The sequence below is a fragment of the Podarcis raffonei genome, chromosome 7 (assembly GCF_027172205.1).
Source record: "Podarcis raffonei isolate rPodRaf1 chromosome 7, rPodRaf1.pri, whole genome shotgun sequence".
NCBI classification, from domain to species: Eukaryota; Metazoa; Chordata; class Lepidosauria; order Squamata; family Lacertidae; genus Podarcis; species Podarcis raffonei.
Window position 1 is genome coordinate 61,754,484 of NC_070608.1, and position 27,254 is coordinate 61,781,737.

The 27,254-nt window shown below is 43.1% G+C and overlaps 1 protein-coding gene across 1 annotated transcript in view; it reads left to right on the forward strand.

Moving 5' to 3' along the window:
* Positions 1-13,582: 13,582 nt before the first annotated feature.
* The window catches only part of GFOD1 (glucose-fructose oxidoreductase domain containing 1), a 48,051-nt gene continuing 34,379 nt past the window's right edge, over positions 13,583-27,254 (forward strand). The window contains exon 1 of the mRNA XM_053396895.1: positions 13,583-14,652. Coding sequence (XP_053252870.1) covers positions 14,400-14,652 — 253 coding nt within the window. The 5' untranslated portion in view covers positions 13,583-14,399. The remainder of the gene's footprint in view (positions 14,653-27,254) is intronic.

The window sequence follows — 27,254 nt, forward strand, 5'->3', positions numbered from 1 at the left end:
AGGTGCCAAAATATCTGTAATACAAAGCTACTAGTTGCAAGCATCACTGAAAGAATGAATGTAATGCACATTGAACTACGCAGAGATGGTGTACAATATTGTTGGCATTAATGTCATCTGAGTACCTAAAAAAAGTGAGGCCTGCGGCTTCATATTCTAAATATTTTTGAAGCCCTAACCCCTAGGTAACATTTAGCCATGCAAAGTTATTGTTGTCACAAGTATGATTTGTTGCCATTATTTTTGCCTAGAGAAGAATCTGAATTTGTTACTGCAAGGTGGAAGGGTGTTAGCTCAGAATCCCAGATAGTCTTCAATTTATTGCAAGGCTGACATTACAAGGCGATCAAAATAATTACAACAGTACCAGATCCTTCCTGTTTCTAAAGGGCAATTAAAAGAGAAAGAGAAAGAATTTGTCTGTATATCAATGGAGAATGAGACTGAAGCTAGGAAAGAACAAGGATTGGCCAATTAAACAGCCTTATTAAATGAGAGCTAATTATGTTAATCTCTCCATTTCTTTCCTACCCCAGGCTTAATGCAGCCACAATGAAGGGAGGTTTGGACAAAGGCAGCTCACAAAGGTCAACCTAGCCTTAATTGTCTTGTTTAAACTTATACTCTCAAAGTATAAGTTGCTGTCTTGAATGACACTGCAAAACTAGCTGCATTACAAATTATTCTTGGCTTCAGTGCTCCATTTCATGGGATTAATTTTTCCCCAAAGTGATATAAGCAGAGCTAAAATGTTAGTATAGCATCAATCTTGTTTAAGATATTTATATTAGTTGGAGTGTTTGATCTGCCGCTGCTTCTTTCTTTCACTATTGGTTATTTCAGATTTTAGTGTTGTTTTAATATGCTGACTAGATAGTAAACTGCTTTGAGCATTTATTTAAACAGAAAGGCGGGATAAAAATATTTTAAGAAGAAGAAGAAGAGTTTGGATTTGATATCCCGCCTTTCACTCCCTTTAAGGAGTCTCAAAGCGGCTAACATTCTCCTTTCCCTTCCTCCCCCACAATAAACACTCTGTGAGGTGAGTGAGGCTGAGAGACTTCAGAGAAGTGTGACTGGCCCAAGGTCACCCAGCAGCTGCATGTGGAGGAGTGGAGACGCGAACCCGGTTCCCCAGATTACGAGCCTACCGCTCTTAACCACTACACCACACTGGCAAATAGCAAAATAAATTGAATAAATTTTACAGCCAACATGCTGAATCTTTACACAGAAGATGTCCTGATGCCAAGGCACAATTCAGTGGTGGTGTAGAGGAGGAAATTTCAGCTGGTGTAACTTGTGTGTCTCCTGACGGACCATCATTACCTGCCAAAATTCCCCCCTCTAGAAAGCTAAAGGTCATTCCGTCATTCTATCCCAGGTTTGTCAGTGCAGTACGCTTGGGCACCAATATGCCCAACAGTACGTACAAAAGGTTTTAGTAAGTCTTCCTTCAAAAATCCACAATGCTTTTGAGTAGCTGCTTTTCCCACTCAGTTGCTGTTGCAATGGGTTGACCTCTCCTACATAGCTCCATGGCAGCCATTTTGTGTTCTGCCCCACCTGCATACCAGCCATTTCATTACTGGCCCCATGGCACTTTCTCAAAATCCCAAATGTGCCCACTGTCTATTAAATGTTCGGAAAAAGTCAGAAGCCCAAGGCAGTATAATTTCCTCAACTAAGTTTATTCAACATTTGTCAGTGACAACAGCTCACTCATAGGAACACAAGAATCGAACTGACTGGACAACACGATAATAATCCTGAGCATGAACTGACTGTTGACAGCTGACAGTTGGAAGAGCATGCGCTTACTTGCCATTAGAATGTTCGTCTACCAACGCTTCTACGATTGGTTAGAACGCACCTTGTAACATAAAATGTGTTAAACCCAATACATAACACTCCTCCCCCCAACTTCCTAACGAAAGGAACAAACATAGTCATCAAGGTGTGCCAGCCTTTTCCGCTCCCGCTGAGACCATCGTGGTTCCTGTGCCCGAGTGGGTGACCCAGGAGGTTCCTCTGGTACCTGCAGTCTGAGTTGGGCGGTCAGGGAGGCCGACTCCAAAGGGGTCACTGCCGATAGAGCCACTGAGGAGTCCAGCCTGAAGTTGCCCTGCTGGGGTAACTCAGTCACCGGCAACCTGTCTGGTTCCCACCCTGGCCTGGGCACAGAATCTCCCAAGGTACCCATTTCTCTGTCCTCTGGTTCCACTTGAAGTTCTGTGTTTGGAGGTGCCCTGGCTGATCTGGTCGAGGTGTCTCTTCCAAACCAGTCCCCCCTCCAACCCTACCTTGTAGGGAACCGGACCTGTACAGCGGGCAATGATACCAGGGACCCTGTCTGGGGCCATAGTTTCAGACGTACACAGTGTCCCCCGGGGAGAACCCTCTTGGAGCCCGCCACACCACAGTGGATGGCCGTTGCTCAAGAGCCCAGTCAGGGTGCATACGATCAAGGAGGGTAGTGAGCCTCCTTCCCATAAGCAACTCTGCCAGTCACTGTGCTTGAGGTGATGTGTTGGGCCAGTAAGAACTCTGCTAACCGGAGTGCCTAAGCGCATCTTTGGTAGTACGGACCATGCATTCAGCTTGGCTGTTAGTGGCCAGGTGAAAAGGAGCGGAACGAATGTGGCGGATTCCATTCTTGGTTCCAATTCTTTGAATTCCGCCGAAGTAAAAGCGGTCCCATTATCACTCACCAGTGTGTCTGGCAAGCTGTGTGTCGCAAATAGCTTCCTGAGCGCGTTTATAGTCGCTCTAGTGGACACTGTTGAGGTTGACACCACCTTGAGCCACTTGGACTGAGAATCGACCACTATTAGGAAGTGTTGGCCCTGAAAAGGCCCCGCAAAATCCACGTGCACCGGAGACCATGGGGACTGTGTGGACTCCCAGGACTGTACTGGTGCCTTGGGTGGATCCAGCCGGGAGATCTGGCAGGGCTCACAACGTTTCACCCAGCCCTCTATCTCCGCATCTATGCCTGGTCACCACACATAGCTATGGGCCAATGCCTTCATCTGGACGATCCCCGGGTGAGACACGTTCAGCCGTTCTAAGACTTTTTTCCTTAATGGGGGGTGGGGGGACTATGACACAGCTACCCCATAACACGCATCCTCGGTGAGTAGACAGCTTGTCTATGCGGGCTGTGTAGCATGAAAATTCTGGACCTGGCTTCCCAGGCCACCCCCTCCCCACCCAGTCCAAGATGCGGGACAACCGCCTATCCTTCGAGGTTGCAGCGGCAATGTCCTTCACATGCAAGGGCTGGTCTGGTAAGAACACAAGAACCAAACTGACTGGAAAACACAATAATAATCCCGAGCATTGGTTAGAACACACCTTGTAACATAAAATGTGTTAAACCCAATACATAACACTGTCCAAATAGGTTGGCAAACCCTGATCTAGTCCAATCTAAGAACATCAGAACTGTCACTCTGTGCTAGAGCAGTCGCCCGATGAGCTCAGATCCTTGTCTGCTGGAAGATGCCTCAGTTTCACAAAACAGGCTTTATCGATGCATAAGGAAGATTCACAAGGCAGGCTTCATCTTTATTTTCCTCCCCAGCTGTGAATTACCAGCATCCGGTAGTCAGAGCCCTCTTGTCTTTGCATGCAGACAAAGGATGCCCTCGTCACTAACAGCCATCAATAGATCTGTGTAGCGTGTAAGCGTTACTCACTTGGAAGAGTCAACATGAGTACAAAGCGGTGTGGGGCCATAACTTGAGTGCTGCCTCCATAATCAGACCAGCTTCTTGCATGTTTGAGTTTAACTTCTGCACTGGGGAACTTTCTCTACTCGTGTAGACTTCCCATGTGATTTAGATCCCCAATCTTCCCCTGTTCTAAATCATGAGGAAAAAGGTTCCCCACAGCAAAAATGCTGGGAAGCGGGCCCATGACATTTTGCTGCCTGAGGCGAAGGACACCCCATGCCACGTACAGTACAGAAACTGAAGGAGCTGGCAGGAATACAGGAAGCTGCCTTATACTTGGACTACTGCAATGCACTCTACGTGGGGCTACCTTTGAAGGTGACTCGGAAACTACAACTAATCCAGAATGCGGCAGCTAGACTGGTGACTGGGGGCGGCCGCCGAGGCCATATAACACCGGTCTTGAAAGACCTACATTGGCTCCCAGTACGTTTCCGAGCACAATTCAAAGTGTTGGTGCTGACCTTTAAAGCCCTAAACAGCCTCGGTCCAGTATACCTGAAGGAGCGTCTCCACCCCCATCATTCTGCCCGGACGCTGAGGTTCAGCGCCAAGGGCCTTCTGGTGGTTCCCTCATTGCGAGAAGCAAAGCTACAGGGAACCAGGCAGAGGGCCTTCTCAGTAGTGGCACCCGCCCTGTGGAACGCCCTTCCAGCAGATGTCAAAGAGATAAACAACTACCTGACATTCAGAAGACATCTTAAGGCAGCCCTGTTCAGGGAAGTTTTTAACGTGTGATATTTTACTGTATTTTTGGTTTCTATGGAAGCCGCCCAGAGTGGCTGGGGAGGCCCAGCCAGATGGGCGGGGTATAAATAATAAATTATTATTATTACTTAGTCCATACCTTCTGGCATTCCTTGGATGAAAATAGGGACATTTCTCACCCTGCCAACAGGGGATATAGGGACATTCCAGGATCAAATCAGAAGCCGGGACGGCTTTCGTAATTCCAGGACAATTGGTACACTTGGAGGGTCTGTTAGTCAAACCAATAGTGAGCCTAGCTCACCATTGTCTGCACTGAGTGGCAGTAGCTCTCCAGGGCTTCTGACAGAGAATATTTTTTCTTCCTACCTGGAGATGCTAGGGATTGATAGCAGGGACTTCCTGCATGCAAAGCAGGTTCTCTATCATTGCACTACAGCCCTTTCCCCCTGAAGGGCGATTCCAACACTGCTGATGGACGGTGTCTGCCATTGCCACCGCTGAAGGCTTTGTAGAGGGCAACGGGGCAGGCTATGCTTCCATTTTTTCCTTCCCCAACCTCTGCTGCTTGGGGCAACAGTCTCACTCAAATGTTAGGGCTGGGCCTGCATAAGAAGCAGGCCATTTTGGGAGTAGGGAGAAAGGTGTCCTTCTGCAGCCTCTTTCTGCTCACCTTGCCATTCACACAAACAACACCTGAGTAGAGCTACTGCCATCTTGTCTTTTCTTTCTTTCTTTCTTTCTTTCTTTCTTTCTTTCTTTCTTTCTTTTTAAATAATAAAGCTGTTTACCTTAGCAGCCATCGCATACTTCCAGTGGTAGAGTGAATATTGACAGAGAAATATATGTTTCTCGAAGAAATGAAATACTTGTGGACATATCTGCGTTCAGAGCTGCAAGTTAAACAAAACAAAAAACAAAAAAAGAGGATTCTGGTCTGCAGCGCCACTGACTCAGACAGAGACAGTCAGTGGCACCTTGCCCGGTTGCAGAGGTCTGTAGGACTGGTGTCAAAAGCAGTAAGGAGAAGGGATCGATATACAGCACATCATAATTTAATGACCCAGGCTCTCAAGATCAACCTTCTTTTGTTCTCCAGTTTGTTTTAATGCTTCACCATTGTTGCGCTCAAAAGGTACTAGAATTTTTGATAACTGTATGTTTTGAAAGTTTTCACTCATCCAGGGAGGCTGTTGATGGGTTTGGAAGTGTGTCAATAAGCTATTTGAAGTTCTTGAAAACTTGAAAAGGGATTTATCTGATAAACACTGTAAATTTGATGCTGAATGCCAGTTACTTATGAATGGCTGAGATAGGCTTTTGCCAGTGCTGGGAATTGTAGTTCTGTGAGGGATTCTCCTAACAACTCTCAGCACCCTCAACAAACTACAGTTCCCATGATTTTTGGGGGGAAGCCATGGCTGCTGAAGTGGTATGAGAGTGTTTTGACTGTGTGGTGTGGATTTGCACTTGTGCAGTAGAACTTCTCCTTCCCTGTGCACCCACTTAGTCTGTTCTGGGGGTTCCCTCAACCATCCAGAGCAGCTTCAGGGAGGATGCGGGAGGAGGCGAGGGGAGAGTTCTGTTGTGCAGGAGTAATTGAATGAGTGCATTGGATACCATCCAAAACCTGCTGATACACAAACTTTTATATAGATCAGTGATTGGGAACATGTGACCCTCCAGATGTTGGACCTCAATTCCCATAATCCCAGACGGTAGGCTTTGCTGGCCGGAGCTGATGGAAGCTGGGAATCCAACAATGTCTGCAGGGCCACAGATTTCCTAATCCCAGAGATAGATCGCATGGTCACAAGGGCATTCTTGGAAGTGTTCCATAATGGTTACTTGGTGGCCTCTGATTTCAAATCAGTGTGTTTTTTTATTCTATACAGGTAACTATTCTATACTATTTTATTCTACACAAGTAACTCGCATCTTATGCTTATTTTACTTAGGGTGGTACTCAGAGTAGACCCACTGAAGTTAATGGTGGACAGAATTTAAATGAGATAAATAAAGGCCTGTCTGCCAATCTCTTCCCAAGCCAGTTCCATCCAGCACCTCTCTTGACAAGCTAAATACAGGAGAGGCTAGGCTAGGGTTGCCATATTTCAAAAAGTGAAAATCCAGATACAAAAGTTCAGTTTTTTGTTTTGTTTTGCCCAAAGTAGCTGAGCTACATTGAACTCAAATTCTTGAGCTATTTTTAAGTAAATTTGCCAGAATCTAGGCTTTCAACATGGGCTGCCATACGTCCGGATTTTCCCGGACACCTCAGCATTTTCCACCCGGACACTGTTACTGACTGCTGTATTCTAGCAGCGTTCAGGAAATTCCAGATGTATGGCAACCCTACTAGACTGAATCCTGCCATTGTGATGTCTGAACTGCGCCATTGAGTCCTGGCACAAGGCTCAATGTTAGCCACTATTCATTTGAGTTTATAACGAGAAAATTGAAGCTGCTAATTACAAAATTAATACCTATTATTCATCACTCGGTAAGCATGTGTCTTTAGATCTGCCGAACCTAATAATTTCCTCACCATAAACACAGTTATTGAGCACTCTGCAGGTACATGCAGAATGTATAATCCTTTGCAAAAGGACACTCTTGCATGCTGGAACATTTAGTATAATACAATACATGTTAATAGCTGTTCTATTTACAAGACAGAACAATAGCATTGTAGGGTGTCCCTACAGAAATGTAGTCAAAGTGATATTGAAATGAACAGGGAGATTACAAAAAGGAACAGATTCCTATTAGTCTGAAACTGAAAGCTTCACGGAATCAAGGTCTCAGCCTCTACATCCTTTGTAGATGCAGCAAACATTATAACTAACGGTGACTCAGTAAAGTCTGTATGTGGGAGAACCAGACAGATCTGAATCACCAGTTTCTCTATCTCTGAATCACAATTAGTGTCATGTAAAAGCCACAGTTCTCGGGATTGCATAAACTCAGGCAAGATGATGAGAAACCATGCAATTACAAACTGGTTTGCAACAAAATTCACTTTGAACTGAGGGATGTCAGCATGTTTAGACAGGAAATTTAGCACATTATTGAATTCCAAATAATTCCATTTGTATAGCAAGCTCTAATTTCACCCGAGTCTTCCAACTAGCTCTGTGGATTTCACACAAACTGCCATCTTTAAAAAGCTGCAGAGTAGATTATATAATACTATGTGCCTGTTGTTGAAAAAGATTCTAGGTGAGCTTTAACAAATAAGAGATACAGAAAGATAAGAATGTTAAAAATGCCCAAACATATTTCTCTCTTTCTAGAATGCATTTTTAAAAACTGTACTCTCATCAAATTGATGCCATACTCAACATTTCCCTTTGAGTTCTTGATGCGCTGAATGATGCATGCAAATAAATAAAGTATTTTATGGGTTAAACTTAAAAGTGAATTTTGGTTGTTTCTGGACAGGTAACTCCTAGCACTACCATTGTAAACTTTTCCACTGCAAACTACAATCAGAATTGCAACAGAGGCTGTGTACACAATACAGGCTTAAAACGCAGATAGGTCATTCGTTTTCTCAGTCTGGATTGTGGGGGAAACACATCAAAACACAGTTTTTCCTAAGAAATACCAGGGTAGATAGGGATCGTGTACACCGCTTCCGAACCAGCTGTGGGGGTGCACTAGATGTAGAATAGCAGAGGCGGGTTTAGGGGAGCGCAATTGGTTCGGTCTCACTGGGAACAGAGCCTCGAGGGTGCCACAGGGGGCTCCATAACTATGAGGTAGAATAGAAGTGGTGTGTGGGTGTCAAATTTTGGCATTGCAGAGGGCGCCACTGAAATTTGAGACCCCCAAGGTTCGCCACTGAGATTAGACAGGAGTGTGTACACAGCTTGACTTTCTACGCTATTGGAAAGAGTTTACGTCCCACTATATTCTGTCCACACCAATGGGTGTGATGTCGTTGCTGTGGGTTGGGCATTTGAACCTCACACACATTCACTAGAATCCTTGAACAGAGTACCATTTTATGACTCCCATTTATTTCCCTTTCTATAAATATTTTAATTATTGTTAACACGCTTTGCTAGCTTTTTTAAAATGGAAAGAAACCCCACCTCTATAGTACTAGAAAAACCACAATGTAGTTTTTGAATTATGCTGCGATGGTGTTAAAACACGATAATCAAGAATACTATTTTTTAAAATATTTCGTTTAGAATAACTTTCCTGTCACTGCCATTTTAGTAACACCATTGATGGTGATGACTAGGAGGGTTGTATGTGTTTTTATAAATAATGTTGGGGGTGGGGTGAAGGATTATGGTGTTATAACACTGTACCTCTCTCTCTCTCAAGTGTTTTTGTGATAATTCAAAAGATAAGAGTAAAAACATCTGGGTCATAAAATGGTACCCACTGTAAATATGGTACAAGGTGAATTGGCCCAATCCAGGGGCCAAAGATTGGGGCCACAGGGCGGAATGGGGGTATCTGTGCACAGCTGTAAAAAATTAACGCGTCTGAGCTTTCACAAAAGCTTGGTTCAGGCATTACTCTTCATGCAATTGAGTTAATGTGGAGAGAGACAGTGCTCAACTGGTAATTGAGAAAATTGTGTTTCATCAAGTTAAACCTTGATTCTTCGTTTTAAGGATTCAGTGGAACCACGTCAGTGCAGTTGACTATAAAAATGCTCCTAAGTTTAGCTTAGGCTGGAAAACATGGAATGGGTTAAAGAGATTCCTTTGACATGTGTAATCGTCTACTGCTTGTTTTTACCTTGTCCAAAAATGAGGACAAGAAAAACTAGCTCATGCTATTCATAGGATTTGCTTGTTTGAATTGCTGTGAGATTTATTTCCATATATTGAACTTTTTTTGGGAGTCACAAGCTTTTCTATGGCACACCTCCAATTTACTAATACAGTAAAGTATGCTAAAGTTTGCAGTGCCATGCATAAAAGCAAAAGGAAACGAAATAAAGTTGCAAGGATAATTTATTGAGCTGGGATGGACAGTGGCAAATAGAGAAGCAAATTGACAAGAGAGTTTTCGCCTTTCATTTTTGATACTATCCTAGTCTACCAAAAAATGAAATTATATTATTTGGTCAGTGACCTCTACTTAATACGTAGTAGAATGATTTGCTATACTGTAATAAGAAAAAGAAAAAAAAACCGGTGACATTATACTGACAGAACAGAATGAAAAATCAGAGACATTGCATTACTTCATTTTTTATGTCCTTGTATTGGTATGATGTTAAAATGTGAGCACAACTGACTGAATATATTTGGTTTTGCTTTTACCTTCTCATGATAAATGACTTTATTTTATATTATTTAAAGGGGAACTGGCCATGGAATATCTGGGCATAGTTTAGAACAGCCAGTTAAAATAGAGTGATAGGCAATCAAGTAATACTCAAAGTAGACCCATTGAATTCAATAAATTTAAGTAAGCTTAGTCCATTGTGAAGACCCGGGGGGGGGGATTTCTTCCCAAATTTTCCAGTTCCTCCCTGCCTAGTCTTTCACATCTTTAATAGCAATTCTGAGAGAGTCACACCTGTCAAAAAATAATCTAGGCTAGAGATTGTGGAAAATTCCTTAAGAAGTTGGGGGGGGGGATGTCTAGGGCTGCAGTCCTATGCTGCATACTTACTTGGGAGTAAGTCTCAATGAAACCCCTATCAAGGTTTTTTGGGTGGAGGTAGCTGGTGTAACATGGTGTCTAAGAGACTGAGAGCCTCTGGTTCAAATCTCATCCTTGGCATGAACTCACCAAATAGCCTTAGGCAAGCTGCTCTCTTTAAACTTCAGTTCTCCCACCTGCAAAATGGGGCAGGACAATTATGATTTACCTTACAGAATTATTGTATGCTTACAAGAAGAAAATGCATAGAATTTAAAAACGCTGTGCAATGGCTCCCATTAATATAAGGATTTTTATTATTTTCTGTTACAACAATAAACTATAAAAACTTTTAACAAACACTGGTGCACTGGCGTTCTTGTCACGTTTCCCATTTTCCTCCTCAAGTGCACACTTCTGTTGCAAGACACCGAAGCACTAACAAACTTCTCTCCTTAGTGTACCATGTACAGAAGGTGGGATCAATGCAGGGGCACCTTTGCCAACATACATTATGAAAAGCATCCAAGTATCTGCAAATCTGTTCTTCACTTTAGGTTCTCTGCTGGCTCTTTGGTGCTGTGTAAGCATCTTGTGTAAAGTGTGATCGGAAAGCCAAACCTTTACTGAAAAGCCTGCTGTCTTCCAGCATCATGCCATTTCTGCTAGAAAAGCTACCAACACAAAACACAATCAGATCTTCACGCACTAGTTATCCTTTTTGCGTTTCTGAAAGTGACAACAGTGCTGGTGTTGGACCCATAACAACCATTTGCCCGGTTACCCGTGAAGTTAAATGCTGCCATCCAGAATCTGTGGATGCCCAGGAAAGTCCACAAGTGAAATAAGAGTTCCCACTTCCTTGCACTCCCACCAAACTTTAGGCAATACATACTTGTTAATATAATGAAGCAGTACTGGTGTCAGGTGCTACTACCTTAAGAGAAGGTTCCTTAACTCTTACCAAGTTCCTTAACTCTTACCAAGCTGCTGAATTCAGTCCCTCCACCCCACTGCTTGTCTGTCATAGAAAAGTCCATCTCCTAGTTCTGCTCCCACACTATCTTGGTTCTGTACTACTCACTAAAGTTTGTGATATAAAGAACAGGGCTTTTTTTCAGCTGGAACTCACCGGAACTCAGTTCTGGCACCTCTCAGGTGGGTGCCATTGCCATTTGAAGAGAACAAGGGCAGAGTTTATGGTGAGTTCCAGCACCTGTTTTTCTAGAAAAACAGCACTCATCAAGACCTTATACATGAAAGGAAATAGCCCTCTCAAAATAAGATGACATAATGCATGTGTTTTTGAACAGTGTTGACCTGTCCAAAGACATGCCTCTGTGCATTTTATGGGTAAATGAGATAATCTGTGCACTCTGAAATCCTAACAGTGCCTTGTCTTGAAAACACTTCCTAAACTTACCATCTTCCAAACATGTCTAATAGGTCCCGTAATCTGTAATGCCCTTGTACTCCCAAATACAGGCAACCCCCCTTATGCACAGCCCACTTGCGTGTGCCCGTATTTTACCCTGCATTAAATACATGGCTGGTGGTAGCTACATGCATGTCTCTTTCTCAGAAGTAAAAATCAAGTAAATTAACACTATAGCACCCTCTAATTCAAACCAAGTCATTTATTTCTTATTAAGCACATTACAGAGATTTCCAGTTAACAATATATCTTCATTTAATGTATGATACTTAACTGAAGGTGCACAGGTGTTCACATTTCATGAAAAAGGTTGGGAAAGCACGTCAAACTGTATGAGTGCAAGACTCTCTTCACAGGTGTACATGCACATACCTGATACAAGGTGATCTTTCAAGCACTCCTTCCTTGCCAGGCAATAATTGTAGTGATGTGTGTTGCATGGTAAAAACAGTACACGTGACTTAAATCTCTTACATTTTATTGCGTTTCCTAATGCGTGTGACACAGAATCATGTTATAATCAAAGTAGATTACAGTGTTTTAATCCATACAACATGAACCCTGAGTGGTGATTGGATTTGTGAAAAATACCACTAGTGATGCCTTGTAGATAAAAGGGGCTTCAGCAGGGATTGCCCCATAGTTGGCCGAGAAGCAGAGGCCTTGTGGAAGCAGGGATAGAGGCCTAAGAGGGTTTAGATCAGGCATAGGCAAACTCGGCCCTCCAGATGTTTTGAGGCTACAACTCCCATCATCCCTAGCTAACAGGACCAGTGGTCAGGGATGATGGGAATTGTAGTCCGAAAACATCTGGAGGGCCGAGTTTTCCTATGCCTGGTTTAGATGAAGTGGGAGGCTGAGAAACAGCTTCTCACAGGTTCTGAAGAGATAGGCAGATATGTGAGCTGCTGTCAGGAAGGCAACAAACAGGTAAATGAGCTTTGTGAGGTGGCTTGCTAAAGTGGCAAAGAGCTGAACTGCCCACATTTATTGGAACCCACCAGTCACATTCCAGCATGCCTTTCATCTTAGAATCTAAAAATATTTCTGATGTAGTGTCACTTCGAACTGGTAATCTTGCATATAGTGAATTTAGAAAGTAACTTTTCCTGACGTTTTCTAAAGGCTCCTTCCAATATTACATTTTCCTACCTGCATTTAATAATAGGAAGGTGAGAAAATGTGTGTCACTGGTCTTTTTAAGTCAGAAAGGTCTGATTCCAGAGCCTGAGAATTGCATGAAATATGGAGCAAGTTTTGCGAGTCCCTTATTTGCAACAAACACTCCCATCATTACAACGATGCCCATTTGTGACCAATTTCTGGTTACTTCCAATGTGCTGAAACTGGGTTAATTTAATGACAGGATTCTCCAGTCTTGCCTGAGACTAGAAATTATCCTCCTTTCATTGTTTAATTGATGGTATTTCTATGCCCTCCAACGACCCTTCTGTGGGCATCTTACAACAACAACAAAAATACAACTATAAATCTTAAAAACAAGAATAAATAATGCAAAAGCAGAGAGAAAAACGACAACCTCAGACTTTCAAGAGATAGCACTGAAACTTATTTTAAAACAACCGTAAAGTTGTTGTTGTTAAATTACAGAAGGCCTGGTGTTTTGTTTTTTAAAGGAGTCTTTTCACCTTATTCCAAACCACGGCAAAAAAAAAAGGCGCCAAATGTTCCTCCGCGGAATGACAATGTGTGTTTCTGCGGGCGGGAGGGCTCCGCGCGCTTAAGTCCACGCCAGCCTTGCCTTGATCCTCGAGGGAGAGGCTTGCAACAGCGGCCTCGGGTGTTTGCAGCAAAGGACGGCAGCTCCCCTGTGGCTGCAGCGATGGCCTCCTGACCTTTCGCTGTCCTTCCTGCGGCGCGGCGGGCGGCGCCCGGAGCCAAATGCTGCCGTAAGCCGGCCACGAGTGTGCAAGGAAGGGAGCAGCCGCTCAGGTTTTGCCTCGCCGCTGGCTCGTCATTATTTTCTTCCGCGCTGCACTTGCAAGCAAGCAAGCAAGCTCTGGGAGAAGGAGGAGAAGAGGTGCGGCGGTGGCGGGGGGGGGGGAACCGGGGGGAGAGAGGAGCAGCCCAGCAGCCCGAGCCGCCCTCCCCAGCCGGATGGGCGGCCAATGGCACGCGGAGAGCTCGAGAGGGCGTTGCAGGCGGAGGGAACACACGGGAGGTGACAGCTCAAACTCCTCCTATTCTCACAATGCTCAGGAGCGCATTGTGGTGAACATGGCAGATGAGGAAGATTAAGACCCGCCGAGCTGCTGCTTCCTCCTCCTCCTGACCACCGAGCCACTTGTTGGCTGCTCTGAGGCCCCTGTGGTGGACGGCGCGGCGATGGTGCAGGGGAGGCAGCGCTAGCCTTGCGGGCAAGCAAGCGAGCGAGCGGCCGGGTTGCGTTTGTGCGTGTGTTGAATTCATTTATTCTGTGTGTATGTGTGTGTGGAAGGCAGGCAGGCAAGACCAGGAAGCGCTACGAATCCGGGGCTTGGCTCTGCGTGTGATGATCCGGCTATGGAGGGGCAGCGTCGGGGAGCTAAGGAGGAGGCAGATGCTTGGCCGGTGAGGCGGCTGGCGCGCCAGGGGCCCGCGGCCAGGGGCACAGCCGGCAGCCGTCGCCGCTGCTGCCGGGACCGGGCGCCGCTCGCCCGGTGCAGCAGCAGCAGCAGTAGCAATAGCAGCAGCAGTTCGCAGCTGGGACTGGGCGCCCTTTGCATTGCAACTCCGCATTGCTCGTATTATTGCGGCTCCGCGTGAAAGGAGGAGGGCCAGCCAGGAGGAGGAAAGGAAAAGCGGGGGGGAGGCATCGAGAGGGGAAGGGCAGATCGCAGCAAGGAGGATTGGAGGAGGAGGAAAGGGGGCAGCCGCCCGCAGCAGCAGCAGCAGCAGCCATGCTGCCCGGGGTGGGTGTGTTCGGCACCAGCCTGACCGCCCGGGTCATCATCCCTCTGCTAAAGGACGAGGGCTTCGCGGTCAAGGCGCTCTGGGGCCGCACTCCGGAGGAGGCGGAGGAGCTGGCCAAGGAGATGAGCGTGCCTTTCTACACCAGCCGGATAGACGAGGTCCTGCTGCACCAGGATGTGGATCTGGTCTGCATCAACCTGCCGCCGCCGCTGACCAGGCAGATCGCCGTCAAAACTCTGGGTGAGTCGACATCGTGGCGCAGCTTTTTGGGCGGGGGGCGGAGGCCCTGCCCTGGAGTGGGAGGTGGGTGCGAGGAAAGAAGAGGCGGCTTTTTGAAAAGGGAGGCGCCGTGGGTTCAACCCTGTTTGGAAATCCATTGCCTTGGGTGGGGTCCTGTTGCAGCAACCCCTTGCGGGGAAAGGAAAGATGCTCTGCACATGCCCAGAGGCAGGGATTTATTATTATTGCTCCTTATGCTCCAGAACCATAGGGAGAAGAGCCGTAGCTCAAGTGCTTTGCCAGCAGAAGGTCTCTGGTTCAATCTTTGGCATCTTCAGGTAGGAATAGGAAGTCTTCCTGCCTGAAGTGTCAGACAGCCGCTGCCAGCCTGTGTAGACAGTGCTGGGCAGTGGTCAGTCTTGGAATAAGGCATCTTCCTTAGGTGACCTGATGCAAAGTGTTCTTATCAGAGGCATTATGCTGCGGAGTATTAGTTGCTGGGGAGCATGGGCAGGAAAATGCAACTGTGCCTAGGCATCTGATTGGCCACAGAATGCAGGACTAGATGGGCCTTTGGTCGGATCCAGCAAGGCTAGTCTTATGTCCTTTAGACCTGACTCTTCCACATAAAGAAGATTCCAATCCTCCTGAGGTTATTTTAAGTCCCAGGCATGGAGGGTCATCTCAAAACATTCCTGTATTCTTTGTGATTTGACCTGAGGTAATTTCTAAAACTCAAGTCTTTTTGGAAGCCTCAGTTCTAGTCTGCAAACTCTAATCCTGGGAGGATTAATTGGTGAAGAAATGGTCCTCTGCACACACACAAAGGTAGCCTTGGCTGATTTTTGGCACTGGAAATGGGCTCCACTGCTGAGTCTTGGAGAACCTTCAAGTGAGGTGTAGTAATTAGTGGAACATAGCCCTTGACAGGCTCTAATTTAAAGCTCAGGGAGGAGCTCTGACTATCCTCTCACATTTTTTCCAAACACACCTCGATGATTATTTCTGGTTGGGATGGAATTCCTCTTTTCCAGGTGCTTCTTTGAAGCCATGAGTTGCCTATGCTTCTTTACTTATCTTATTTGTATCCCACCATTTGTCAATAAACTGAGGGCCAGCATGTTTTGCCATTGTCTGAAAGCTAAGATAAAAATATCACAACCACAAAAACTATGTGAGAGAACAGCTATGCTGAGAGAAAGTAAATGACTGAAAATCACCCACCTGGAGAGCTTCATGACTTGAGTGGGGATTTAAATTTAGTGTTTCTGATTCAACACCATCATGCCACACTTTTAAATGACACTGTTCTGCCTCTTTCTTGTGCTCCATTATTTCTGTTTTGGCGCCAGTAAGTAAGACATTCCAAGTATTAGTCTTTCATGTACAGATGCGTAAACTCAGGGTATGTGCACATTGCCATTTACTCTGCATCCAGTAAGTAAGACATTCCAAGTATTAGTCTTTCATGTACAGATGCGTAAACTCAGGGTATGTGCACATTGCCATTTACTCTGCATCCAGTGTGTTCCCACAGCTAGATTTTGAGGCCAGAGCCCATATCGATCCTGTAGTTTCTTGACAACAACTACTACTTGAAATGTTATTTTTCCATGAAACCAGTTTCAATCTGACTACAAAATGTAAGCTGCATTCACTTCATGCTTCAGAATGGTGTGAATGTTCAAGATGGCTGTGGCACATGCGCAGATGAGCGTGCATGCGCAGATGGGTGTGCATGTGCTGGTGAGCCTCATGAATAGTTTGGGAAGGGGGAGGGTTTTTCAGGGGAGGGGAAACCACACTGTGCCCATGTGGCTTGAAACTCAGCAGAGGAAAATGGTTTTGCTGCATTTTAAGCCGCTAATGTGAACATACCCAAAGAGTAGGAATTGGGAATGCCGAGAGAGCTGTGAAATAACTATGGCCGTATCTAGCTAGAAATAAATGTAGTTTTTAACTTTCAGTCGCTGCAAAAATGTCACCTGATATGTTCTTTTCTTTTGGGTGAGGGAGGGGAGAAATGTTTTGTTTCTTAGCTTTCATAAACAAGGGCAGCTGTTGCCCATTGGGTGGAGTTCTAATTTTGTTCGCATCCTCCCTGCTGAGGTCTAAATGGGCAACACTAAGAGTAAGGTGGAGGCTGCTGACAAGCAATGCCACCCTCAAGATGGTTTTAAGAAAGCAGGCAGACTAACGGGTGAGGGGTGTCTGAGGAAACAATGAGTTTAGTGGAGTGGTGTTCCATTTGCCCTGATGGGCAGGCCTTCCTTTTGAGAAGTGCTTTATAGGTGTAATGCAACAAACCTGAGTATACCGAGTCACTCATTTAGTATGCCTGAAATAGGCCATGGAACTCTGGTACCTGGATATATTGGTATCATTTTACTTTGATATGATGGGTGATGAACGCAATAAAAATGGGCATAGTTTCCTTCCTTCTTTCCTTCCTTCCTTCCTTCCTTCCTTCCTTCCTTCCTTCCTTCCTGTTATTTATAAGAATTTTCCCCAAAATATAAACACCTGCTTGTAGAAAGTGTACTGTATAACAACAACAATTTATTTATACCCCGCCCATCTGACTGGGTTTCCCCAGCCACTCTGGGCGGCTCCCAACAGAATCTTAAAACAGAATAAAACATCAAACATTAAAAACTTCTCTAAACAGGGCTGCCATCAGATGTCTTCTAAAAGTCAGATAGTTGTTTATTTCCTTGACATCTGATGGGAGGGCGCCACTACCGAGTAGGCCCTCTGCCTGGTTCCCTGTAACCTCACTTCTCGCAGTGAGGGAACTGCCAGAAGGCCCTCGGCACTGGACCTCAGTGTCTGGGCTGAACGATGGGGATGGAGACACACCTTCAAGTATACTGGACTGAGGCCGTTTAGGGCTTTAAAGGTCAGCACCAACACTTTGAATTGTGCTCGGAAACGTACTGGGAGCCAATGTAGGACTTTCAGGACTGGTTTTATATTGTCTTGGCGGCCACTTTCTTGTATAAGAGAGCAATTTACTTTGATGTTTGGGATTGTGGAAGTATTTGTTCTTTGGGAAGGGCTGTGGCTCAATGGTAGAGCACATGCTTTCCATACGAAAGGTCCCAGGTTCAAGTCTTATCACCTGCAGGTAGGGCTGTTGTTTGCAAACAATCCCCCCCCCCCGGAAGCAAATAACATGGAAATAAATGCTAAGCTCGTACTATATTCCGTTATATTGTTGAAAGTGGCTTTTATGTTGTGTGAAATCGCAAATACAGTGTGGAAACATTGGGAAAAGGAAATAATCTGTTTTATAATCTGAAAATTATATAAGAGTTTAGTAAGCAAGATGCAGGATCATGAACATCAGTCAACCAATATGTGTCAGTGACACTCACATAGCTATATTTCTCATGGCGCTGCAAGTCAGAGAACAGTAAGGCCAGTAACAGATGCAAACTGTGATTTACAAAGCAACATATAACCTAATGCAAGGGTTCACAAGCTGCTGCCCGTGGTCTACCAGTGGTCCAGGAGCTTCATTCAGGTGGTCAGTAGCAAGTTTGTAGTAAATATTCATATTGTTGTAAATTGCATTTTGAATGCTTCTTTTATTTCTTATATATTGTATTGCAGTCAGAAGTCTGTGGAATGCAGATTATAATGCAACGAAATACAGCATGATTTAAAAAGCAGAAATATAACAACAAAATTAAGATACAATAAGATTCCAGATAGATACCAAAACAATAAGAGAAATAGTAAACACACTAATGAGCAGATGCTAGCTAAAAAGTGCTAGTTGAAAATAAACTGTCCTTAAGAGCACACTTAAAAGCTGGCAACCAAAGGCACACATGCATGTCTGTAGGAAGGTTATTTCACGATTTGTTCCAAAGTTGAAAACGCCATTGCTCCTATTCCCACCAAGCAAAATTCATACGGTGGAGGAACAGCAAGAAGAGCCTTAGAAGCTGGCAGGAGTTCTCAAAAGCTTACATATCTGGGAGGTAATTCCTGACATACCAGTTGGTTCTAGGCCATTATGCGCATCAACAGCTAAAGTCAACACCATGAATTGAATCTGGAAGCTGTTTTGGGGCCGGTGGAGGTGAACAATATAATATATCCTACTGGTCTCATCTGAACTTAGCATTCTTCAAGGGTAGCCTCATGTAAAGTACTTTATAAATAATCCAAAAAAGTAAAAATAAATAAATAAATTGTCCAGTAGCACCTTAGAGACCAACTAAGTTTGTTCTAAGGTGCTACTGGACAATTTATTTATTTATTTCGACTGTGTCAGACCAACACGGCTACCTACCTGAACCAAAGAAGTAAGTTTCACTACAATGCATGCACTAGCTTGAGGATGAATGGCGTTTGGATCCAATCCTGCAATAGCTAAGTGATTGTATATTCCTGTTACTGTGTTCTACCCAGAGACTAAGAGTTATTTTTATTTTTTTAAATATACTAAGGTCTCTTTGGTTGGGCCTATTTCTTCTGTATAACTCCAGCCAAAGCAGGCTTAATCTATGTGATAGGTATAATTATTCAATCCTAAATAGGGAAGAGCCCTGTGAAAACTACAGTTTTGCTGTTAACAGAAAATGGGTCCTTAATCAGGCAACCTGTGTAAGAATTCACTGAACTCAGAACTCGTAAATAGGAACATAGGAATCTGTCCATTAGAGGGTAACGAAGAAGAAATACCACTACGATTACTGTGGTTGTTTTTGCAATAATGCAATATTTGACTGTACCAGTCCACAACGACCATGGCATATAATTGTCAGGATGAGGGATGTGTTTGTTGTGTATGCCTTAAATGAGGATGAAAGTGTTCGTGAGTGTGTGCAAAAAAAGTGTGATTATTTTATTTCCCAATAAGAGGCATTCACCACATGTGTTTTTCAGCTGATGTTTCGTGCATATTTTTCAAAATGTCAAACGATTATCTCCCTTCAGTGTGTGACCAGAAATGCTTAGCCTTTTCTGGAAAGAAAGGAAGTGTCTTCACTTCTGCTTTTTGAACCCATCACACGTTGTAGTGACTGTTTCAAGTCAACCTGGAATAGAAGATGATGAACACAGGAGCAGGAGCACATTCTCCTCTAAGTAGGTGCCTTCTGGCCTTGTTCCTAACTTCTTAATAGCAGCCTGGTACTGAGAAATTAAGCAGGGGAGGTTTTTCATCTTTTTAGCTCCCTTCGTTAAACTCTGTAATTTATTTGTGTCATTTTGCTGTTAAAAGCTCAGGCCATGGGTTCAGGACCTGAATGAGGTAGCAACCCTGTTTTTTATGCTACCCCCTCTGTTCCTTCCCAAGGTGCCCTCAGTCTGTCACTATTTTGCAGGAGGGAGTCAAGCACTGGGAAAACTTTGTGAAAACTTGCTTGGGTTTGAGTACATATATTTTGGCGTATGCATGGAACTGAAACACCCGCTCAAGATGCAGTTGCACTGTATTCTCAATTTAAAAAATGAGAATTAGGCGCCTACCGTTAAAAATATGACCCTGTCTTGTATTCAGACACGTACTAAAATATGTTTTACGTCAGATAAATACTGTAAATAAAAACATACATATGGAATTATGTTACTGGCTTTTGGAACTTCTTGTGTAAGATGTTTTCCCTTTGTCAAGAAGATTTCCTGTGGTTTTGCTCTCGGTTTTCTGTGTGCAGTTTGAGGCCCTTTGAATACAAGCAACTTTTGGGAAAGAATATGACCAGCTGTCTGTGAAATTGACAAACATATTTTTAGATTCTAAAATCAAATCCTGACAATATCGTTTCATGGAGTGGCCTTTGGCTGCTTGCCAGAAGTACTTTTATTGCATCATTATTGTTTGCAGCATATTCAGTAATGTTGCATTACTACCAGACAGACCGGTCATGCTAAAGGTTCATTAGCAATGTCATGGATAATTAGCGAGCCAGTTTTGGCATAAAGGAGTTGTCTAGCCTGTTCCTAAATGCATTTACTTGGAAGTAAACGCTCCTGATTTCAGCAGACTTAATTCTAAGAAAGTGCTTGTAGGATCAGTCTTTGAGGAAGAGAATGAAATAAAAGCTCTCGTGTTATCTTGGTCTAGTATTCAGACTCTCAGATGTTAAGAATCTTGGCTAAGCACTGATACAATTATTTTCAAAAAGAACAAAGTACTATGAAATAGCATTTTTTTATTAGAGGACACGCTGGTCAATATTGCATTTCAGTTTCGTTTTACGCCAGTAAATAATACACAGATGCTGGTCCTCATGGAAAGCCTCTTGAAGATATTTTACTCTCCCCTATAATTGCCCTAAAAAGTGCACTTATTCACAATCGTACATCATATATATTTTTTTAACATCAATAGACTGGACTGGAGTGCTTCTTCTCTCCCAGCTCTCCCCCCCCCCCAATTCCTGGCAAGTATCTTTTTAGTGGCTATTAATATGTCTCCTATCGGTTGTCATTATTTTGATATACGGTTAAAGAAAGTAAAGCTTAACAGCATGAACAGTTTGCCCTTCATGACCCAGGATTCACATGCCTCAGAGAGCACCTCTCTTTCTATTGCTCCCTCTCTTCAGTCTTCCTCTCAGGCCCTGATCCAAGTTCCAGTTCTGTGTAAAGTGAGACCATGGTGAGGAGAAGTAGTTTTACATCACTCCCCTTGAGGCTATGGACTAATGTGCCCCCTGACTCACAGATCTGTGCTGCTCTTTGTTGCCTTCTGGAAGTGATGCAAAACCCATCTCTGTTGTTTGGCCTTTGGCTCAGCTGCCCAGTTTCATGCCTTTGTACTTTGGTGAGCGTCAAACAAGCCATAGTTAAGGAACAGTGCTGGATTCACATGTAAGCATCATAGTTGAAATGAACCAAGCTTTGTCAGCCAGCAGCAAACCATGGCTTCAGATTGTGTTTTTTGGCAGTAAACAAGTCATAGTTAAACTGCTGGACTGGCTTCACACATAATGCTAAACCATGATTAAACAACCATAGTTTAATCAACTGATGATAGTTTAATTAACTATAGTTTAGTCTTGTGTTAACCTGGAAATTAACAAGTTATTTTAAGTTCTGTATATTGCTTATGATTAACTATATTAAGGAAACATATATCATTAACATTTTAAATACATTAGGCTACTTATTTTTAGATATTTCATACTTTGAATTAATTTATGGTCCCACCCCACCTTACTCTTTGTACACTGAGTTCCACCAATCTAAAAACATCTTGCTGTGGGCCTCATTCGAACCCATATCATTATCCATTGATTCTCTAAATCACTTCCAAATTTCCTGTTAGCATGCAGGACTGAAGTGCCATTATTTAATACACTAAAAATGACGGTCTCCTGTCATATTATTAGGTGCTATCATTATTTACATGCTGAATGAAAATAGTTGCTACATTTTACTAAGGTTAAGTATTTTCAGAACATTCATTCTGGAATATTAATAGAGTCCTTTTGTGTCTGAACTTGAATACAGACTGTTTTCCTCAGTCCTTTAAAAAAAACACCAGGCTCATATTTTAATAGGGCTTTGTTCTTCTAAACAGCTGCTGTGGTTCAGCCATTGATTATACCTTAGGTACATCAGTAAGATCAAGACAGAGTTGGAATAATTTATGTGTCTGAAGTTAATCCCTAGCCTCCAGATGCTGCCAGATCATCTATGGCAGAAATTATTTATCTTTGTGGTTCAAATAAATACTTGCAAACAGCAAATATTTTTATGCGTCTGAAAAAAGTTATGTTTCCTCCTGCTCTGGAGGGTAGGACTCAAATCAGTGGCTTCAAATTACAAGAAAGGAGATTCCGATTAAACATCAGGAAGAACTTTCCGACTTGTTTGACAGTGGAACGGTCTCCCTCGGGAGGTTGTGGACTCTCCTTCCTTGGAGGTTTTAAAGCAGAGGTTGGATGGTCATCTTGTCATGGATGTTTTAGCTGAGAATCCTGCATTGCAGGGGGTTGGACTAGATAACCCTTGGGGTTCCTTCCAATGCTACAATTCTGTGATTCTATGTCACAGTGCAAAATGGTGCTCAGCTCCCTGCACCCAGCAAAGTGAACACATCCTCAGTACTTAGCTGTTCCTTTCTTTCTTCCAGTTTTGAGCCACAATAGTATCTCAGTATTCTCAAAGCACCTTTGTGGATTTAGTCCACTTGAAAATGAATGTAGTAATACTTGTGTCAGTCATTTTTGGCAAATGCTTTTACAGTGCAATCTTGTACATGCCTGTTTTGAAGCAAATCCCATTGCGTCCAATGGGGCTTACTCCCAGGTAAATGTGTGTAGGATTGTGGCTGAAAGCATTTAATGAACAGACACATGACAGAAAAATATTAGGATATATATTTAAGGTCCTATTTTGATGCTCGTGGCTACAACGTGTTCATAGCACAATCTTAAGAAGCCTTAATGATTTTTGTGAAGCTGTTTAATAGAATTTTCTAATGTAATGCTGATCTGTATCAGTCCCTGTGTTGTCTTGTTTAAACAGACATCTTGTGCATTGCATTCAGTAATTCAGATCTAATTGCTCAATTAACCCCAAAGAGAGTAGGGTTAAATCCCAACCTGGTATCATTTTAGAGAGAGTAGTATTGTTTCTGCTAATAGCCTGAAGTTTGTTGATTAACATGAGCAAGTTAGAAGCAAATTGAAGAAGTGTGGATGGAAGCCAGCTGCAACCAAGGCCAGACATTGCCATCCTAAGCACACTTACCAAAGGATAACACTTGGGGAACCAAGAAAGACATTTTACGCTGCACAGTTGTATTCTATTCTATAATGTATCTTGATAGCTAAGATGCTTGATAATTTATCTTGACACTTGGATAACATGGTAGCAGAAATGTAGGCTAAACCTTGGCAGAAACAAATTGTGGATACAAATTAATTGCACTGTATGCAGTGAAATCTGAGCATGTTTGTGCATGTGGCATGACGAAGACAAAATCCAAAAACCTGGTACCACTTGTTTAAGGACTGCTTGAGACTGGCTTTTTTGCGGGTGTGCTCTGCAACAGGTCATTGATGCAATAATAGCACATTAGTGGTTGATTCAGATAGGACTGCCCATGCCTCATTCTGCACCTGAAATGCATCCCCAATGGTACATTACATCTGCCCAGAGCTGTAGGGTGGGAGAGCTGGAAAAAAATTCACACCTGGCAACCAGTACATTTGTTACTGCGGTTACTTCATGCACTCAATTATATGTAACACTCAGGCACAGATGAGACAGTTTATTTTTTTTATTTTTTCCCTTTAGTGACAGTGTGAATCATGAGAGCTATATACAGTGGGAGGGGTGTTTCTCTCTCTGAAACATGAAGTACACTCTTGAGTATTTCCTTTCCTTTCACATTTGATGCCGTTACATCAAATAAGGGGGTAGAATGAAGGTTTTATGGTCATATTTGCAGGGGGTTGGACTTTGGCTTTGGGCGTCCCTTCCAACTCTACAATTCTGTGGTTCGATTATATATATTTTTGGAGAGCTAATCTTGATGTTTATTTTGCTCTAGGAGGCTTAGTTTGGTCAGAATCGAGTATAAACTTCCAGAGTTAATGCAAAATACATGACTTTTGGTAAATGAGCCACCATAGCTGCTAGAGGGCTATGAAAATTTGTGTCCCAGACTTTTTAGACTCGTCTACCTATGTACTATCTGGAACCAAAGTGGCACATTGGTTGTCAGAAGTGATTTTTTTTTTTTGGCATTGTTTTCAGCTCTCTCCCCTCCCCCTCCCCCAGGTGCATTCTTGTGCAACAAAAGCGTGGCAGAAAAACACACCTCCAGGACACCTGTGGTAATAGCATGTTTCAGGGAGTCATAGGACATGCACCGACTGGAGCCATATGCAGTACTGAAAGTGGGATCACATATAGCCATAATTCATGACCTTAAATCATCATGAACGCTCAATACAAAGGACTTATGGAGGGGCCCTATATCCATATGCAGACCATATACAAAGTGTTGCAAGTCCAATTAGTTTTGTAATATGTGTGCATCCCCATTCTTCCTCCTGGCTTAGTATTTTTGCTACTGTGCCTCTAAGTTTCTGTAATAATTAAGGCTGCATGTTTTCGATCCCAGTGAGTATTTTGGTACTTCTGAGCTTTATAGAGCTGTAGCACTTGGGTAACAGTCCTTCTTATCTCTGGCCATGTTGCTGCTATAGTTGATATTGCATGCTTCTTCACCCAATGTAGAGTACGACTGTGCTATAGATGGACTGGGACAAATTGCATTGTCCTGGATCTCCTAATTAAACCATTTCTAAAGAATAGGATTGTCACACTTCCAGTCCATGGTGGGTTTAAGGCATAGCTCTCTTTTTCTTCTGAAACCTCCTTTCTAGCTGAACTGTGTATTGCATTCTTGGATATTGCCAGTCTACTTACTAAAGTTATGCTGATTCAGCATAAGCTTTTTAGATGCATGATTCAAAACTATGCCGCCCTCTTTTGTGGGCACGTTTTAAAATGGGTCTCATAGTGCCGCGTATCGATCTCACTAACCAAGTGTAGTATTAAAAGGGCTCGCATATGAACATCAATAGAAATTATGATGCATTAAATTAGCTAATTGACCTTAGTTCCAGAGCTGCCAGCCAAGCGTCTTTTTTTTAACCCACTTGGATAAATGTAAGTAAATAATAATCTGTCATAACACAGTGCTGCTACTTCACTTTGATTTATCATTCCCATTTTATATAGAATCATTAGTTGTTTGTGCATACTAGGACAGTAAAAGCACATTTCATAGCTATCACTTGTAACACCCCTTGTATTCTCAAGAATGATTTCACTAAGCTGTTTACACCATCCACAAGGATGGCCTATAGCAACCTTCTCCAATTTGGAGCACTTCAGATGATTTTGAACTGCAACTCCCATCAGCTGCTGCCAACACAGCTGTCCTGACAGGGGCTGTAAGGCGTTGTAGTCCAAAACATTTGAAGGACACCAGGTTGGATGGATGGATTAGAGTGATGCACTTAATGTAAAAGCACTATTAAGTGCAAAACTATAAAGAACTTTAAGCAGGTTGCATTTGATGGCTAATGCTTTAATGTATTGCTGCTGCTGCTGCACCTTGGACTACTGATGCTAATTAAATTGCCATCATCCCATTCACATGTATTGATTCAACTTACCTCTGTTTTCTTGCTAGAAATTGGTACAATCTGAAATATTAAGCAGAAATACTTGTAGTAGACCTTGCTGATCCTTCTCTCTTTTTGAGGTCTGCCCCCTCTGGAACCTATTAAACCACCATTCGGTAATTGCCGTATTGCCAGAATGGATGAATTGCCACTAGAGGGTTCTGTTACTTGCTGAAAACCTGAACTGACATGGCTCAATTAAAAATAAAGGCAGAAGCTCTTGATTATGCAGTTTTTAATGGGCGGCAAGTGTATTCCTTAAGGAAAATGGTTTGTAGCTCAGGTGTAGCTGACAATGGATTTCAAGTTCCAAGGCATTGTTTGTGACCTTGTCAGTAACCTGAGATGTCCAAGGTTTGTTGTTTTTGTTTTTGTTTTGTTTTGCTAATTAACCCCCAGCCCCTGAATCTTTAAATCTATTGGATATAAATATGAGCTTGAAAACTGTGATATAACTATTAAACACTTCATGGGCATATAACAGACTAGAGTAAATTTGAGTGGCTTTTCCCCTCATTCCCCAGATCTCGTAATTCTGAAGGCCATTTTGCAATTTTAGCCTTATTCCGCAAGCCATTGCAGTAGAAGCAGCACCTACTAAAGTTAATTATGCATAAATAAATCAGACCTGCGCAACTTGTGGTGCACAAAGCCAAGCATAGCGCACTAGTCATATATTGTGGGCTTCCAAGAGCTTAATGTACTTGTTAGTTTTTCTGCCTCTCTAAATAAATGGTCTCTAGAAATAAGATGCTCAGAAGCACCCAATAATCCACAGTGCATGCCTGGTGGCACAATAGTTTGTTCATCTTTGTGGCTCACAAGTTATGTATACCTAAGGTAAATATTCACATTAGCAGGAGACTTGCAAGTTATTTCCCCTGCCCTGCTTAGTGCTGAACAAGGTGGAACATCCTGGCTGCTTATGCTATCATAAACACAGATGAAAGCCTTGGGGTGGGGGCTAACCATGGGGGCACACAGGCATTCTAGTACAAATGCTTAACCAGATGTTAAAAATGAATAAATGAATTTTTAAAAAAACACATTTCTGTGTTGAATCGTTTAAATCTACAAAGCTGTCTATATTAGCTGTTCAAACATGCTGTTGTTAATACCACTGTATTAACAACTACCATATCAAAGGGATATGGTGAAAAAAATGTGCATTTAACAATGCTTGGAAGTTCCACCTTATCCTTCATTTCCTCATGTGATAAAAACAAGGCAGTTTTTCCAAATTCCTTGTGGTAGGATGGAAAATCACTTGAGGAACTTCTAGAAAATACTCAGCTAGTCACTGGAAAGGGACTTTGTGAAACAAAACAAAACCTGATGGTCATCTGCTAGGCATGTAACTGAAAGAGATACCTTTCGCATTGTCAGTGTACCTTTTTTTAAAAGTAGTGCCCGTAGACTAGATTTTTCCTGATAGAGTGGCATCTCAAAGAGCTC